Source organism: Staurois parvus, unplaced genomic scaffold, assembly GCF_062004578.1.
Source record: "Staurois parvus isolate SC_StPar_1 unplaced genomic scaffold, SC_StPar_1.0 ptg000296l, whole genome shotgun sequence".
Taxonomy (NCBI): Eukaryota; Metazoa; Chordata; class Amphibia; order Anura; family Ranidae; genus Staurois; species Staurois parvus.
Genome location: NW_028318092.1, coordinates 107753 through 126549, shown reverse-complemented (window position 1 = coordinate 126549; position 18797 = coordinate 107753). Strand labels below are relative to the sequence as shown.

At 46.9% G+C, this 18797-nt stretch overlaps 1 protein-coding gene across 1 annotated transcript; it reads right to left on the bottom strand.

Moving 5' to 3' along the window:
• Nucleotides 1-4020: 4020 nt before the first annotated feature.
• LOC149458082 (uncharacterized) lies at nucleotides 4021-11094 on the bottom strand. Its single transcript, XM_089682716.1, has 6 exons — nucleotides 10916-11094; nucleotides 8913-9129; nucleotides 8376-8467; nucleotides 7145-7284; nucleotides 5725-5829; nucleotides 4021-5099 (listed from the first exon to the last, which is right to left on the bottom strand). The coding sequence occupies exons 1-6, from the start codon at nucleotides 11085-11087 to the stop codon at nucleotides 4992-4994; spliced, it is 834 nt and encodes a 277-aa protein (XP_089538842.1). The 5' UTR covers nucleotides 11088-11094; the 3' UTR covers nucleotides 4021-4991.
• Nucleotides 11095-18797: the final 7703 nt, after the last annotated feature.

The following is an 18797-nucleotide window of genomic DNA, read 5'->3' as shown; positions in this document are numbered from 1 at the left end:
TCAGGTCTCCTCACACTGCTGGTGTATTCCATTTTTTGTCATAGGGTGCTGGCAGATTACGGGCCTCCCATAGCTGCTGCCAGGCCCCTAATCTGCCATGGGCCCCTATACCGCCTCCTCATGCTGCTGCCAGGCCCGTAATCTGTCATGGGCCCCTGTTGTCGCTTGTTGGCATATTCCGCTCGTTCAGATGCTCCTTCTCCTGCTACTCCTCTTCACGGATTCCGTCAGCAGTCTTTCTTGGAATCCGTTTCCAAGAGACAACAGTTTGCGAGCACGCACCAGACGGTGCAGAAACTGAACGTCCTCCTGTCCAAGTTGCTGCTGCCAGGCTTGTAATCTGTCATGCGCCCCTGTACCGCCTCCTCATGCTGCTGCCAGGTCCAGAGTGTGTCATGGGCCCCCGTACCGACTCCAAATGCTGCTGCCAGGCCCGTAATCTGTCATGGGCCCCTGTACCGCCTCCCCATGCTGCTGCCAGGTCCAGATTGTGTCATGGGTCCCTGTACGGCCTCCCATTGCTGCTGCCAGGCCTGTAATCTGCCATGGGCCCCCCTACCAACTCCTCATGCTGCTGCCAGGCCCGTAATCTGCCATGGGCCCCTGTACCGCCTCCTCATGCTGCTGCCAGGTCCAGAGTGTGTCATGGGTCCCTGTACGGCCTCCCATTGCTGCTGTCTCTATCGCCACACTCTGCCATGTGCCACTTTCAGGTCTCCTCACACTGCTGGTGGTTTCCATTTTTGTCATAGGGTGCTGCATGGCCTCCCATTGCTGCTGCCTCCACCGCCACACTGTGGCTCCACACTCTGGTTTTGGCCCCGTGACTGGCCAAATGAGTGAAGTGTGCGGTGATTCTAAGATCGACGGCACTCATCTGCATGTCATACTGCCTGACAGTATTATTTCTCTTCCCCAGCAGACTCCAAGGGCATTTAAATTAAAGGTACAGTGTTCAGCACTAATATTAAGTCTCTCTGAAGCCTAGAAACACCCTTTTTTAAGTTAAATTCACAGCGAATATATTCGACTCGAATCGAATTTTTTCTACGAATTCGCCGAATCAGTCGAATCGAATTTTTGAATACTTCGCTCATCTCTAGCGACAGTACCAATCACTGTTCGGCTCTCACAATCCAGCGCCACCTAACCATTTATTGCATTTTTCTGGCATTCTACCTTATCCACAAATACGTTTTTTATATGTCGATGTAACCTACAGAGGGCCCCATCACAAGGAAGTATTTTCATCTCTCTGCAACTAATATTTTAGCTTTTATGAGAGATGAAACATTTCCTTTGATCTGTGGATATACTTTAAGAGCTCCTTAGACAGCCTAGAGACCCCTGGTGTCATGAAGCCGAAACGTCTGCGTTTCTCTTTTCAGCTTCAGGAAGGTGGCAGTCAGAGACATATAGGTGACAAAATCTTATTAGCACCCAGGAGTCACTTCCAGAGGAAGCTAGTCCCTAATTGGTGACCATCTGTCCCTGAACACTTTATTTCTTTAATGACTGAAACTACATTTAGGATTACATTGTCATATTTTCTACAGGTCACATCTTATCTACTCAAATCTGTACATTTATGTCACACCGAGTATACCACGGCCACAACCACCCCTCTGTCCGAGTATGCCACGTCCACCGCCACCCCTCTGTCTGAGTATACCATGTCCACTACCACCCCTCTGTCCAAGGATACCACGTCCACCACCACCCCTCTGTCCAAGTATACCACGTCCACCGCCACCCCTCTGTCCAAGTATACCTCGTCCACCGCCACCCCTCTGTCCGAGTATACCATGTCCACCGCCACCCCTCTGTCAGAGTATACCACGTCCACCGCCACCCCTCTGTCCGAGTATACCACGTCCACCGCCACCCCTCTGTCCGAGTATACCACGTCCACCGCCACCCCTCTGTCAGAGTATACCACGTCCACCGCCACCCCTCTGTCCGAGTATACCACGTCCACCGCCACCCCTCTGTCCGAGTATACCACGTCCACCGCCACCCCTCTGTCCAAGTATACCACATCCACAGCCACCCCTCTGTCCAAGTATACCACGTCCACAGCCACCCCTCTGTGCAAGTATACCACGTCCACTGCCACCCCTCTGTCCAAGTATACCACATCCACAGCCACCCCTCTATCCGAGTATACCACATCCACAGCCACCCCTCTGTCCAAGTATACCACATCCACCGCCACCCCTCTGTCCAAGTATACCACATCCACAGCCACCCCTCTGTCCGAGTATACCACGTCCACCGCCACCCCTCTGTCCGAGTATATCATGTCCACTACCACCCCTCTGTCCAAGGATACCACGTCCGCCGCCATCCCTCTGTCCAAGTATACCACGTCCACCGCCACCCCTCTTTCTAAGTATACCACGTCCACCGCCACCCCTCTTTCCAAGTATACAACGTCCCCCGCCACCCCTCTGTCCAAGTATACCACGCCCACAGCCACCCCTCTGTCCATGTATACCGCGGCCACCGCACCCCTCTGTCCAAGTATTCCACGTCCACAGCCACCCCTCTGTCTAAGTATACCACTTCCACCGCTACCCCTCTGTCCAAGTATAACACGTTCACAATCCCCCCTCTGTACATGTATACCACGTCCACCACCACCTCTTTGTCCGAGTATACCACGTCCACCACTACCCCTCTGTTCAAGTTCACCACATCCACCACCACCCCTCTGTCCAAGTTTACCACATCCACCACCACCCCTTTGTCTGAGTATACCACGTCCACCACTACCCCTCTGTCCAAGTTCACCACATTCACCACCACTCCTCTGTCCAAGTATACCGCATCCACTGCCACCCCTCTGTCCAAGTATACCACATCCACAGGCACCCCTCTGTCCAAGTATTCCACGTCCACATCCACCCCTCTGTCCAAGTATACCACATCCACAATCCCCCCTCTGTCCAAGTATACTGCGTTCATGTCCACCCCTCTGTCCAAGTATACCATGTCCACCGCCACCTCACTGTTCAAGTATACCACATCCACCACCACCCAACTGTCCAAATATACCACGTCCATCGCCACCCCTCTGTCCAAGTATACCGCGTCTACCGCCACCCCTCTTTCCAAGTATTCCATGTCCACTGCCACCTCACTGTCCAAGTATACCACATCCACCGACATCCCACTGCCCAAATATACCACGTCCACATCCATCCCTCTGTCCAAGTATACCACGTCCTCCCCCACCCCTGTGTCCCAGTATACCACATCCACAGCCACCCCTCTGTCCCAGTATATCACATCTACAGCCACCCCTCTGTCCAAGTATATTACATCCACAGCCACCCCTTTGTCCAAGTATACCACATCCACCACCACCCCTCTGTCCAAGTATACCACATCCACCGCCACCCCTCTGTCCAAGTATACCACATCCACTGCCACCCCTCTGTCCAAGTATACCACATCCACCGCCACCCCTCTGTCCAAGTATACCACATCCACCGCCACCCCTCTGTCCAAGTATACCACGTCCACCACCACCCCTCTGTCCAAGTATACCACATCCACCGCCACCCCTCTGTCCAAGTATACCACATCCACCGCCACCCCTCTGTCCAAGTATACCACGTCCACCACCACCCCTCTGTCCATGCTTCCTCCTCCTTCTACAAAGTTACAATGTACCAGTCTGATCACTGGGGGAGGGGAGACTGTGGGAATTCCTCCTCCTGCCTGCAGAAGACTGATGACATCATCTCAGCCTAGGTACAGTCACTGATTGGACGGCTTAGTAATGATGATATTACTGGCGGCTCCTCTGATTGGGAAGTTGTGATTTTTCTCTTTTGAATGTCGGAGAAATGAGAAGTGATCCTGGAAATGTGTTCCGTGTTCCTCTAGAAGTCACACTGCGGGTTGTCAGAGACAGACGTTCCGTGGGTCACATGTCATCCCATGACTCATATAATAACTTTATTCATCCCCCCATGCAGAACGACATCAGCCCCCCAATACACAGAACACTCCTTGTCTATAGAGAGAACTCTTTATTTCACAATCGATAGATGGAATACAATGTTACATTTCATGGTGTCACAACGAAGAGGGAGGAGATCGCTCAGCGAATGGAAACTCCGGATTTCCCAGCATCTGATTGGACGGTTGAGGTGAACGCAGCCTCCCCATATTCATAAATACAGAGACGATTACCGGCATCGCTCAGCAAATAATCACTTTATACAATCCGCATTGCGGAGTCACAGAGGTAAAAGAACACGGAAAATAAATCCGCATTGCGGGGTCACAGAGGTAAAAGAACATGGAAAATAAATCCGCATTGCGGAGTCACAGAGGTAAAAGAACATGGAAAATAAATCCGCATTGTGGGGTCATCGGAGTCACAGAGGTAAAAGAACACAGAGTATAAATCCACATTGTGGGGTCATCGGGGTCACAGAGGTAAAAGAACACGGAAAATAAATTCGCATTGTGGGGTCATCGGGGTCACAGAGGTAAAAGAACACGGAAAATAAATCCGCATTGTGGGGTCATGGGGGTCACAGAGGTAAAAGAACATGCAGTATAAATCCACATTGCGGAGTCATCGGGGTCACAGAGGTAAAAGAACACGGAAAATAAATCCGCATTGTGGGGTCATCAGGGTCACAGAGGTAAAAGAACACAGAATATAAATCCACATTGTGGGGTCATCAGGGTCACAGAGGTAAAAGAACACAGAATATAAATCCACATTGTGGGGTCATCGGGGTCATAGAGGTAAAAGAACAGAGAATATAAATCCACATTGTGGGGTCATCGGGGTCATAGAGGTAAAAGAACAGAGAATATAAATCCACATTGTGGGGTTATCGGGGTCATAGAGGTAAAAGAACACGGAGTATAAATACACATTGTGGGGTCATCGGGGTCACAGAGGTAAAAGAACACGGAGTATAAATCCACATTGCGGGGTCATCGGGGTCACAGAGGTAAAAGCATTACAGTGTCTTGGTGAAGAAGTTGGGGGCGTGGTCTTGGAAATGATTGTGTTCATCGCTTCCGGCCACCAGGACGGTTGCGGGGAAAGTGCGGGGCCGATCCGGATCCTGGAATAGAAGATCACACCATGGTTAGTACATCACACTCAGTGAAATCCGACATCTCGATGAGCCCCGCCCAGGATTACAACCCCAGATGACATTTGTGATTATTTCATTTATTACAGGTCTTATATATATCGTCATCAATTTACATCAATCCCCGCCCCTGAGGAGCGGACAATCTAACTCACATACTAGGGCCCCTGTATACCGGATCCAACTATCCTCCCACCATGTCTTTGAAGTGTGGGAGGAAACTGGAGTACATCATAGTCTATGAGTTGTGATGTCACAGGTATGGATCTATGAGTTGTGATGTCACAGGTATAGTCTCTGAATTGTGATGTCACAGGTATACTCTATGAGTTGTGATGTCACAGGTATACTCTATGAGTTGTGATGTCACAGGTATGGATCTATGAGTTGTGATGTCACAGCTATGAATCTATGAATTGTGATGTCACAGGTATAGTCTCTGAGTTGTGATGTCACAGGTATAGTCTCTGAATTGTGATGTCACAGGTATACTCTATGAGTTGTGATGTCACAGGTATGGATCTATGAGTTGTGATGTCACAGGTCTGGATCTATGAGTTGTGATGTCACAGGTATAGCTCCAGGTATCGCTGACCTGCACAGGGTAAGCCGTGGTGGGAACGTAGCGGATGACGAATCCACAGCGCCTTCTGTCGGACATGTTTGGCTCGCTGGCGTGGACGGTCAGTCCGTCATGAACCTGAAAATAATAAAGAAATAAAATCTCTGCGATCTGAACAATCATCGGTATTATGTCTGATATCTGCGTTCCTGCGACCCCCGCTGTCCCTGACCTGACCAATCACTGACATGGAAGAAAGCGTCCTTCAGAAGATCCACCCCCTACCCACCTCCCAGGACCACCCCTTAGATCCACCCCCTACCCACCTCCCAGGACTACCCCTTGTATCCACCCTCTACCCACCTCTCAGGACCACCCCTTGTATCCACCCCCTACCCACCTCCCAGGACCGCCCCTTGTATCCACCCTCTACCCACCACCCAGGACCACCCCTTGTATCCACACTCAACCCACCTCCCAGGACCACCCCTTGAATCCACACTCTACCCACCTCCCAGGACCGCCCCTTGTATCCACCCCCTACCCACCTCCCAGGACCACCCCTTGTATCCACCCTCTACCCACCACCCAGGACCACCCTTTGTATCCACACTCAACCCACCTCCCAGGACCGCCCCTTGTATCCACCCTCTACCCACCTCCCAGGACCGCCCCTTGGATCTGCCCCCTACCCACCTCTGAGGACCACCCCTTGGAACCACCCCCTACTCACCTCCCAGGACCTCACCTTGGATCCGCCCCTTACCCACCTCCCAGGACCACCCATTTTAGAGAATACAGAGTGGAATATCATTTTGTGGTGATGAGTAATTAGTATAAAATTTGTTAATGATAACAAGAAAAGCAGTAAAATAGATTGTATCCACCAACAATAACCCCCCTAGCAACAACAGATCCACCCCCCTAGCAACAGTAAATCTCCCCAGTGACAATAGATTCCACACCATAACAATAGATCCCCCAGTGACAAGAGATCCCCTTCACTGACAATAGATCCCCCAGTGACAGTAGATCCCCAAGGGACAATAGATCCCCTCCACTGACAATAGATCCTCCACAGTGACAAGAGATCCCCTTCACTGACAATAGATCCTCCACAGTGACAAGAGATCCCCTTCACTGACAATAGATCCCCCAGTGACAATAGATCTCCAAGGGACAATAGATCCCCTCCACTGACAATAGATCCTCCACAGTGACAAGAGATCCCCCAGTGACAATAGATCCCCCAGCAGCCAGCATCCATCGACCCCCTTGGCATTACATACATTCAGTGGAGGAGGTGCGGGGGGGGGTGGTAGTGAGGTGTGCCCTCCAGAGGGCTGTGAAGTCTTGGCACCAGGTCAGATCTATATCTTCTATATATTCCGGATCTTTCATTCCATTCCATCAGATCGCCCCACACATTGGATTCAGAGGGGATTCCACTTACCGACATCTGCCCGGCCTTCAGCGGACACTCCACCAGGTCCTCTGCGTTCACCAGGTGCTTCGGAATCTCCTGATTGGCTGTCAGCATATTCCCCGCAACCTCCGCAAATCTGTGCTCCAGAACCCCCCGCTTGTGGCTGCCTGGAAGAGGAAACAGATTATTCCCTGAGAACAGGCTGAGCCATCATCATCATCATCATCATCATCATTATCATAAACAATATCATCATCATCGTCATCATCATAAACAATATCATCATCGTCATCATCATAAACAATATCATCATCATCGTCATCATCATAAACAATATCATCATCATCATCTTCATCATCGTCATCATCGTCATCATCATAAACAATAATATCATCATCGTCATCATAAACAATATCATCATCATCGTCATCATCATAAACAATATCATCATCATCATCATCATCATCGTCATCATCGTCATCATCATAAACAATATCATCATCATCGTCATCATCAACATCATCATTGTCATCTTCATCATCATCATTATCGTCATCATCATCACCACCATTGTCATAATCAACATCATCACCACCACCACCATCATCATCATCATCATCGTCATCATCATCACCACCACCAACATCATCATCATCACCACCACCGTCATCATCATCATCATCATCACCACCACCATCATCATCAACATCATCACCATCATCACCATCATCATCATCGTCATCATCATCATCACCACCACCATCATCATCACCATCATCACCACCACCACCATCATCATCACCACCATCATCATCATCAACATCATCACCATCATCACCACCACCATCATCATCACCATCATCATCATCGTCATCATCATCATCACCATCACCACCATCATCATCACCATCATCACCACCACCACCATCATCATCACCATCATCACCATCATCACCACCACCATCATCATCACCATCATCACCACCACCACCATCATCATCACCATCATCACCACCACCATCATCATCACCATCATCACCACCACCACCATCATCATCACCATCATCACCACCACCATCATCATCACCACCACCACCATCATCATCACCATCATCACCACCACCATCATCATCACCACCACCACCACCCCCACCATCATCATCACCATCATCATCATCGTCATAACAACAATAATATTGATCACTGTGTGGGGGGAGGTAATGTTGCGGCCAATCTCGGAATTCATCCAAGAAATTACCTGGAATAATCTGTAGAACTCCATTTTCTGTGTCCACGTCATCGAATGCCAACCACACCGAGGCCACAGGACCGCCCTCAAATCCCCAGTATCTGGAAAGGACGCCATTGTTGTATTGATCATTCATTGAACTTTGTGCTTTGATCATTCACCAATTTTTACATATTGATCATTCATTAATCATTATGTATTGATCATTCATCATCATTATGTCTTAATCATTCATAGTTTATATGTATTGATCATTAATCAATCAACATGTACTGATTATTCATCCATCATTATGTATTGATCATTCATCGGTCATTATGTATTGATCATTCATCGGTCATTATGTATTGATCATTCATTAATTTATATTGATCATTCATCCATCCCTATGTATTGATAATTATGTATTGATCATTCATCAATCATTATATCTTAATCATTCATAGTTTATATGTATTGATCATTAATCATTCAACATGTACTGATCATTCATCGATCATTATGTATTGATCATTCATTGATTATTGGCAATCCTTCTTCACTTACTTTATGTCCTGATGCCAGGCCACATATGGCGCCGTGTTCTCTTTATGGGGGACATCACTGGCAGGATACTTGCAGATAAACCTGGAGTCCAGGAGGATGACGTCTGGGCCCAGCACAGCGGTGATGGCTTCCAGCAGCTTGGGGTGGGTGGCTAAGTTCATCACCCATTCATACTCCAAGTGGATGTTGTGTAGACTGTACTGAGTGTACTCCTTGCCTGAATAAACACAGATAAATGTTAGTATTCACTCATTGAAAGGGGAAAATAATGTCTGCACTTTGTTTGCACAGTCCTTGAAGAAAATTCAAACACTTATAACTTTATTCATCCAGACAACATGAACAGAGAGTGACACCAGGCTGGGCTCAGTCATAGAGCATCTGTGTCTGTGAAGGACGGTCCCTGGTGCTGTGTCTGTGAAGGACGGTCCCCGGTGCTGTGTCTGTGAAGGACGGTCCCCGGTGCTGTGTCTGTGAAGGACGGTCCCTGGTGCTGTGTCTGTGAAGTAAGGTCCCCGGTTCTGTGTCTGTGAAGGACGGTCCCTGGTGCTGTGTCTGTGAAGGACGGTCCCCGGTGCTGTGTCTGTGAAGGACGGTCCCTGGTTCTGTGTCTGTGAAGGACGGTCCCCGGTGCTGTGTCTGTGAAGGACGGTCCCTGGTGCTGTGTCTGTGAAGGACGGTCCCCGGTGCTGTGTCTGTGAAGGACGGTCCCTGGTGCTGTGTCTGTGAAGGACGGTCCCTGGTTCTGTGTCTGTGAAGGACGGTCCCCGGTGCTGTGTCTGTGAAGGACGGTCCCTGGTGCTGTGTCTGTGAAGGACGGTCCCCGGTTCTGTGTCTGTGAAGGACGGTCCCCGGTACTGTGTCTGTGAAGGACGGTCCCCGGTGCTGTGTCTGTGAAGGACGGTCCCCGGTGCTGTGTCTGTGAAGGACGGTCCCCGGTTCTGTGTCTGTGAAGGACGGTCCCCGGTTCTGTGTCTGTGAAGGACGGTCCCTGGTGCTGTGTCTGTGAAGTAAGGTCCCTGGTGCTGTGTCTGTGAAGGACGGTCCCCGGTGCTGTGTCTGTGAAGGACGGTCCCCGGTGCTGTGTCTGTGAAGGACGGTCCCCGGTGCTGTGTCTGTGAAGGACGGTCCCTGGTTCTGTGTCTGTGAAGTAAGGTCCCTGGTGCTGTGTTTGCCCGACATAATCAGATCGCAGCTTCACCTTAAAGCCCATGTGACTGCAGAATGTAATATTACAGCTGAAGTGTCATCTCCTGGCCTCCCCTCCCCCCCTCATCAACATGCTAATGACTGTTTTTTAAATAAAACCTCTCAGTGATGCCATTACTGGGTCTCTATGATTCTCTATGCAATGCAGGCAGATTATGGCTGGTGGGAGGGGCCAGCAGGGTGCTGTACAAAGCTTTCTGAAAACATCACAAACACCCTGCCTCACTACTCCTCTCAAGAGCCCTCAGTCCTGAGCAGTGTGCTGGCTCTTGGGATGAGTTATGCAAATATTAAACTGCCTCAATGGGTGGGTGTCAGTGTAGGGGAGGAGCCAGTACACCTGTGCAAGTCTGAAGGGGAGGAGCCAGTACACCTGTGCAAGACTGAAGGGGAGGAGCTGGTACACCTGTGCAAGACTGAAGGGGAGGAGCCGGTACACCTGTGCAAGACTGAAGGGGAGGAGCTGGTACACCTGTGCAAGACTGAAGGGGAGGAGCCTGTACACCTGTGCCAGATTGAAGTGGAGGAGCTGTTACACCTGTGCAAGACTGAAGGGGAGGAGCCGATACACCTGTGCAAGACTGAAGGGGAGGAGCCAGTACACCTGTGCAAGACTGAAGGGGAGGAGTCGGTACAAGTATGCAAGACTGAGGGGGAGGAGCCTGTACACCTATGCAAGAATGAGGGGGAGGAGCCTATGCAAGACTGAAGGGGAGGTTTCATTTAATGCTCATATTCTCTGAAGAAAAATAATTCTCTACCTTCCACATGTCCCCAATAATATCTGTACTCACCAAACTTCTCCTCCAGCTCTGCATACTCCTGGCGGGCGTGCAGCAACTGCTTCTCATCCAGGACATCTACAGTTGTCAGATAACCTTTGTCATCATAGAAAGCCTTCATCTGGTTGGAGTCAGTCTTCATCTGGTTGGAGTCAGTCTTCATCTGGTTGGAGTCAGTCTTCATCTGGTCGGAGTCAGCCTTCATCTGGTTGGAGTCAGTCTTCATCTGGTTGGAGTCAGTCTTCATCTGGTCGGAGTCAGTCTTCATCTGGTTGGAGTCAGCCTTCATCTGGTTGGAGTCAGTCTTCATCTGGTTGGAGTCAGTCTTCATCTGGTTGGAGTCAGTCTTCATCTGGATGGAGTCAGTCTTCATCTGGTCGGAGTCAGTCTTCATCTGGTCGGAGTCAGTCTTCATCTGGTTGGAGTCAGCCTTCATCTGGATGGAGTCAGTCTTCATCTGGTCGGAGTCAGTTTTCATCTGCATGGAGTCAGTCTTCATTGCTCAGTTGTATGGAGGTGAATGGATGAGATATGACTGTCTGGGTTCAGCTCTGACTTATATACAGAAACTCTGAGTTAAGCTCCGCCCCTTCTGCTATTTTTAGGACCAGCACCCTCCAAACAGAAGTTTTCTTCCTTCATTCTCCGTTTCCTGGGAGTTCAGTCAATAGTCAGATGTCACGTCGAACATTGTGTGTGATATGATATCATTTCAGGAGAAAACTACTTCCTGGTTTCATTCTGTATACACTGTGACTGTGCGGAGATCACCGGACAGGGTGACGTCATAGTGACATCATAGTGACCGGGAACTCCACAGAGAAAATGACAACTTTGCATCCCTTCCTTCTACTTTATTATACATTGTGTCTCTGTAGTCATATAATATGAATCTGTATCGGGTATCGGGGGGGGGGGGGGGGGCTGAGTGCCGGGAAATTCCAGGAGATAAGATGACGACTTTGTGTCTCTTTTGTTACATTCGGTACAAATTCATTATTTGTGAATCCAGAAAGACGAGACGGAATCAGACTTCAGGGGAGCCGGGAATTCCACTCCAGGAAATACAAGAACTTTGTTACATTTTATTAGATTTTGTCTGGTTTATTCCTAAATAATGCGCCCCGGAATTCCGGGAAATAAAAGACAACTTTGTATCTCTTTCTTCTTTTATTATATTTTGTTTATTGGTAGTCATAAAATAGCAGTTGGTATCAGATTTCGGGGTGAGTGGCGCCCCGGAATTCCGGGAAAAAAACACAACTTTGAGTGAATAAAGAACCTGTGCAAAAAATGTTTTTTTTAAACCCTTATTAAATGCTGCTGATTGATGACAAGACATCAAACAAATATTAGAAAGTGAAAACGCAGCGCAAATCAATAAATACAATACGTGAAAACATTTATTTTTATTTTTTTTCAAAAAAATATAAAAAGTTTTATTTTGTTACACATACTTATTTGGACACTTTTTATAACTTTTTTATAATTTTTTGAAAAAAAATAAATCAATAAATACAATACGTGAAAACATTTATTTTTATTTTTTTCAAAAAAATATGAAAAGTTATAAAAAGTGTCCAAATAAGTTTGTGTATCAGTACTTTGGGACTTTATTTTGTTACACATACTTATTTGGACACTTTTTATAACTTTTTATAATTTTTTGAAAAAAAAAAGAAATAAATACATTTTTTCACGTATTGTATGTATTTATTTGGGCTGTGTTTTCACTTTCTAATAAAAGGCAACTTTGTATAACTTTGTTACATTTTATTAGATTTTGTCTGCTTTTATTCCTAAATAATGCGCCCCGGAATTCCGGGAAATAAAAGACAACTTTGTATCTCTTTCTTCTCTTTTATTATATTTTGTGTCTCTGTAATAATAAAATAGGAGTTTGTATCAGATATCGGGGTGAGTGGCGCCCCGGAATTCTTTTTATTACTTTTTATAATTTTATAACTTTTAATAATTTTTTGAAAAAAAAAAGAAAAAAAATTTTTTTTCACGTATTGTATTCATTTGTGCGCTGTGTTTTCACTTTATAATAAAAGACAACTTTGTATAACTTTGTTACATTTTATTAGATTTTGTCTGGTTTTATTCCTAAAAAATGCGCCCCGGAATTCTGGGAAATAAAAGACAACTTTGTATCTCTTTCTTCTTTTATTATATTTTGTTTATTGGTAGTCATGAAATAGGAGTTTGTATCAGATTTCGGGGTGAGTGGCGCCCTGGAATTCCGGGAAATAAAACACAATTTGAGTGAATAAAGAACCTGCGTCAAAAACCCTTATTAAATGCTGCTGATTGATGACAAGGAATCAAACAAATATTATAAAATGAAAACAGCACAAATCAATAAATACAATACGAGAAAAAATGTATTTTTTTTTTTTAATTATAAAAAGTTATAAAAAGTGTCCAAATAAGTTTGTGTATCAGTACTTTGGGACTTTTATTTTGTTACACATACGGTACTTATTTGGACACTTTTTATAACTTTTTATAATTTTTTGAAAACAAATAAAAATAAATGTTTTCACGTATTGTATTTAATAATTTATGTGCTGCGTTTTCACTTTATAATAAAAGACAACTTTGTATAACTTTCTTCTTTTATTATATTTTGTGTCTCTGTAATATTAAAATAGGATTTTGCATCACATATCAGGGTGAGTGGCGCCTCGGAATTATGGGAAATAAAAGACAACTTTGTATCTCTTTCTTCTTTTATTATATTTTGTTTATTGGTAGTCATAAAATAAGAGTTGGTATCAGATATCGGGGTGAGTGGCGCCCCGGAATTCCAGGGAAAACACTCAACTTTGAGTGAATAAAAAACCTGCGCCAAAAAATGTTTTTTTTTAAACCCTTATAAAATGCAGCTGATTGATGGCAAGACATCAAATAAATATTGGAAAGTGAAATCAGCGCACAAATTAATAAATACAATACGTGAAAACATTTATTTTTATTTTTTTTTCAAAAAAGATATAAAAAGTTTTATTTTGTTAGACATACTTTTTTGGACACTTTTTATAATATTTTGAAAAGAAAAACCAAAAAACATTTTTTCACGTATTGTATTTATTTATTTGTGTGCTGTGTTTTCACTTTCTAATAAAAGACAACTTTGTATAACTTTGTTACATTGTATTAGATTTTGTCTGTTTTTATTCCTGAAAAAATAATGCGCCCCGGAATTGCAGGAAATAAAAGACAATTTTGTATCTCTGTCTTTGTATTCATATAATATGAATGTGTATCAGATATCAGGGGGGCGGAGTGTCGGGAATTCCAGGAGATAAGATGACGACTTTGTATCTCTTTCTTCTGTTTTGTTTTATTTTATCTTTCTGGATTAATAAATAATTCTGGGTGTCGGACGTCGGGGGAGGGGGGGGGGCGGGGATTCCAGGATATCAAATATGACTTTGTATCTTTTTGTTACATTTGATTAGATTTTGTCTTTTTTGGTTCTTAAACAAACATTTGTATTGGAGGTCAGGTGACCGCAGGGCCCAGGAATTCCTCTCTTTCTTCTCTTTTTTTATATTTTGTGTCTCTGTAATCATAACATAGGAGTTTGTATCAGATATCGGGGTGTTAGGGCTAGGACTAGTGTTAGGGTTAGGACTAGTGTTAGGGCTAGGACTAGTGTTAGGGTTGGGACTAGTGTTAGGGTTAGGACTAGTGTTAGGGCTAGGACTAGTGTTAGGGTTAGGACTAGTGTTAGGGTTAGGACTAGTGTTAGGGTTAGGACTAGTGTTAGGGCTAGGACTAGTGTTAGGGCTAGGACTAGTGTTAGGGTTAGGACTAGTGTTAATGCTAGGACTAGTGTTAGGGTTAGGACTAGTGTTAGGGCTAGGACTAGTGTTAGGGCTAGGACTAGTGTTAATGCTAGGACTAGTGTTAGGGTTAGGACTAGTGTTAATGCTAGGACTAGTGTATGGGTTAGGACTAGTGTTAGGGCTAGGACTAGTGTTAGGGCTAGGACTAGTGTTAGGGTTAGGACTAGTGTTAGGGCTAGGACTAGTGTTAGGGTTAGGACTAGTGTTAGGGTTAGGACTAGTGTTAGGGTTGGGACTAGTGTTAGGGCTAGGACTAGTGTTAGGGTTAGGACTAGTGTTAGGGTTAGGACAAGTGTTAGGGTTAGGACTAGTGTTAGGGTTAGGATTGGTGTTAGGGTTGGGACTAGTGTTAGGGTTAGGATTGGTGTTAGGGTTAGGACTAGTGTATGGGTTAGGATTGGTGTTAGGGTTAGGACTAGTGTTAGGGTTAGGATTGGTGTTAGGGTTAGGACTAGTGTTAGGGTTGGGACTAGTGTTAGTGTTAGGACTAGTGTATGGGTAAGGACTAGTTTTAGGGTTAGGACTAGTGTTAGGGTTGGGACTAGTGTTAGGGTTGGGACTAGTGTTATGGATAGGACTAGTGTTAGGGTTAGGACTAGTGTTAGGACTAGTGTTAGGGTTGGGACTAGTGTTAGGACTAGTGTTAGGGTTGGGACTAGTGTTAGGGCTAGGACTAGTGTATGGGTTAGGACCAGTGTTATGGATAGGACTAGTGTTAGGGTTAGGACTAGTGTTAGGGCTAGGACTAGTGTTAGGGCTAGGACTAGTGTTAGGGTTAGGACTAGTGTTAGGGTTAGGACTATTGTTAGGGTTAAGATTGGTGTTAAGGATAGGACTAGTGTTAGGGTTAGGACTAGTGTTAGGGTTAGGACTAGTGTATGGGTTAGGAGTAGTGTTAGGGCTGGGACTAGTGTTAGGGTTGGGACTAGTGTATGGGTTAGGACTAGTGTTAGGGCTGGGACTAGTGTTAGGGCTAGGACTAGTGTTAGGGTTAGGACTAGTGTTAGGGTTAGGACTTGTGTTAGAGCTAGGACTAGTGTTAGGGTTAGGACTAGTGTTAGGGTTAGGACTAGTGTTAGGGTTAGGACTAGTGTATGGGTTAGGACTAGTGTTAGGGTTGGGACTAGTGTTAGGGTTGGGACTAGTGTTAGTGTTAGGACTAGTGTTAGTGTTAGGACTAGTGTTAGGGTTGCGACTAGTGTTAGGGTTGGGACTAGTGTTAGGGTTGGGACTAGTGTTAGTGTTAGGACTAGTGTTAGGGTTGGGACTAGTGTTAGTGTTAGGACTAGTGTATGGGTTAGGACTAGTGTTAGGGTTGGGACTAGTGTTAGGGTTGGGACTAGTGTTAGGGTTAGGACTAGTGTTAGGGTTAGGACTAGTGTATGGGTTAGGACTAGTGTTAGGGTTGGGACTAGTGTTAGGATTAGGACTAGTGTTAGGGCTAGGACTAGTGTATGGGTTAGGACTAGTGTATGGGTTAGGACTAGTGTTAGGGTTGGGACTAGTGTTAGGGTTGGGACTAGTGTTAGGACTAGTGTTAGGGTTAGGACTAGTGTTAGGGTTAGGACTAGTGTTAGGGTTAGGACTAGTGTATGGGTTAGGACTAGTGTTAGGGTTGGGACTAGTGTTAGGACTAGTGTTAGGGTTGGGACTAGTGTTAGTGTTAGGCCTAGTGTATGGGTTAGGACTAGTGTATGGGTTAGGACTAGTGTTAGGGTTGGGACTAGTGTTAGGGCTAGGACTAGTGTTAGGGTTAGGACTAGTGTTAGGGTTAGGACTAGTGTTACGGTTAAGATTGGTGTTAAGGATAGGACTAGTGTTAGGGTTAGGACTAGTGTTAGGGTTGGGACTAGTGTTAGGGTTGGGACTAGTGTTAGGGTTAGGACTAGTGTTAGGGCTAGGACTAGTGTTAGGGTTAAGATTGGTGTTAAGGATAGGACTAGTGTTAGGGTTAGGACTAGTGTTAGGGTTGGGACTAGTGTTAGGGTTGGGACTAGTGTTAGGGTTGGGACTAGTGTTAGGGTTAGGACTAGTGTTAGGGTTAGGACTAGTGTTAGGGTTAGGACTAGTGTTAGGGTTAAGATTGGTGTTAAGGATAGGACTAGTGTTAGGGTTAGGACTAGTGTTAGGGTTGGGACTAGTGTTAGGGTTGGGACTAGTGTTAGGGTTAGGACTAGTGTTAGGGTTAGGACTAGTGTTAGGGTTAGGACTAGTGTTAGGGTTAAGATTGGTGTTAAGGATAGGACTAGTGTTAGGGTTAGGACTAGTGTTAGGGTTAGGACTAGTGTTAGGGTTAAGATTGGTGTTAAGGATAGGACTAGTGTTAGGGTTGGGACTAGTGTTAGGGTTGGGACTAGTGTTAGGGTTGGGACTAGTGTTAGTGTTAGGACTAGTGTTAGGGTTAGGACTAGTGTATGGGTTAGGACTAGTGTTAGTGTTAGGACTAGAGTTAGGACTAGGACCAGTGTTGTGGATAGGATTAGTGTGAGGATTAGTTATCAGGTTAGGACTAGGACTAGTGGAGAGGAGATCGGGAAGGTGGGCGATGACCTGGAGAGGAGATCGGGAAGGTGGGCGATGACCTGGAGAGGAGATCGGGAAGGTGGGCGATATCTTGGAGAGGAGATCGGGAAGGTGGGCGATATCCTGGAGAGGAGATCGGGAAGGTGGGTGATAACCTGGAGAGGAGATCGGGAAGGTGGGCGATGACCTGGAGAGGAGATCGGGAAGGTGGGCGATATCCTGGAGAGGAGATCGGGAAGGTGGGCGATATCCTAGAGAGGAGATCGGGAAGGTGGGCGATATCCTGGAGAGGAGATCGGGAAGGTGGGCGATGACCTGGAGAAGAGATCGGGAAGGTGGGCGATATCCTGGAGAGGAGATCGGGAAGGTGGGCGATGACCTGGAGAGGAGATCGGGAAGGTGGGCGATGACCTGGAGAGGAGATCGGGAAGGTGGGCGATGACCTGGAGAGGAGATCGGGAAGGTGGGCGATATCCTGGAGAGGAGATCGGGAAGGTGGGGGATATCCTGGAGAGGAGATCGGGAAGGTGGGCGATATCCTGGAGAGGAGTTAGGGAAGGTGGGCGATATCTTGGAGAGGAGATCGAGAAGGTGGGCGATATCCTGGAGAGGAGATCGGGAAGGTGGGCGATATCTTGGAGAGGAGATCGGGAAGGTGGGCGATATCTTGGAAAGGAGATCGGGAAGGTGGGCGATATCTTGGAGAGGAGATCGGGAAGGTGGGCGATATCCTGGAGAGGAGATCGGGAAGGTGGGCGATATCCTGGAGAGGAGATCGGGAAGGTGGGCGATATCCTGGAGAGGAGATTGGGAAGGTGGGCGATATCCTGGAGAGGAGATCGGGAAGGTGGGCGATGACCTGGAGAGGAGATCGGGAAGGTGGGCGATGACCTGGAGAGGAGATCGGGAAGGTGGGCGATATCCTGGAGAGGAGATCGGAAAGGTGGGCGATATCTTGGAGAGGAGATCGGGAAGGTGGGCGATATCTTGGAGAGGAGATCGGGAAGGTGGGCGATATCTTGGAGAGGAGATCGGGAAGGTGGGCGATATCCTGGAGAGGAGATCGGGAAGGTGGGCGATATCTTGGAGAGGAGATCGGGAAGGTGGGCGATATCTTGGAGAGGAGATCGGGAAGGTGGGCGATATCTTGGAGAGGAGATCGGGAAGGTGGGCGATATCCTGGAGAGGAGATCGGGAAGGTGGGCGATATCCTGGAGAGGAGATCGGGAAGGTGGGCGATATCCTGGAGAGGAGATCGGGAAGGTGGGCGATATCCTGGAGACGAGATCGGGAAGGTGGGCGATGACCTGGAGAGGAGATCGGGAAGGTGGGCGATGACCTGGAGAGGAGATCGGGAAGGTGGGCGATGACCTGGAGAGGAGATCGGGAAGGTGGGCGATATCCTGGAGAGGAGATCGGGAAGGTGGGCGATGACCTGGAGAAGAGATCGGGAAGGTGGGCGATGACCTGGAGAGGAGATTGGGAAGGTGGGCGATGACCTGGAGAGGAGATCG

Coding starts and splice junctions, on each gene's coding strand:
- LOC149458082 (XM_089682716.1), bottom strand. CDS start 11,087: ATGAAGACTGACTCCAACCAGATGAAGACTGACTCCAACCAGATGAAG. Junction 9,130..10,915: donor AGAGCTGGAGGAGAAGTTTG/GTGAGTACAGAT, acceptor GTGTTTATTCAG/GCAAGGAGTACACTCAGTAC. Junction 5,100..5,724: donor CCACGGCTTACCCTGTGCAG/GTCAGCGATACC, acceptor CTTCTATTCCAG/GATCCGGATCGGCCCCGCAC.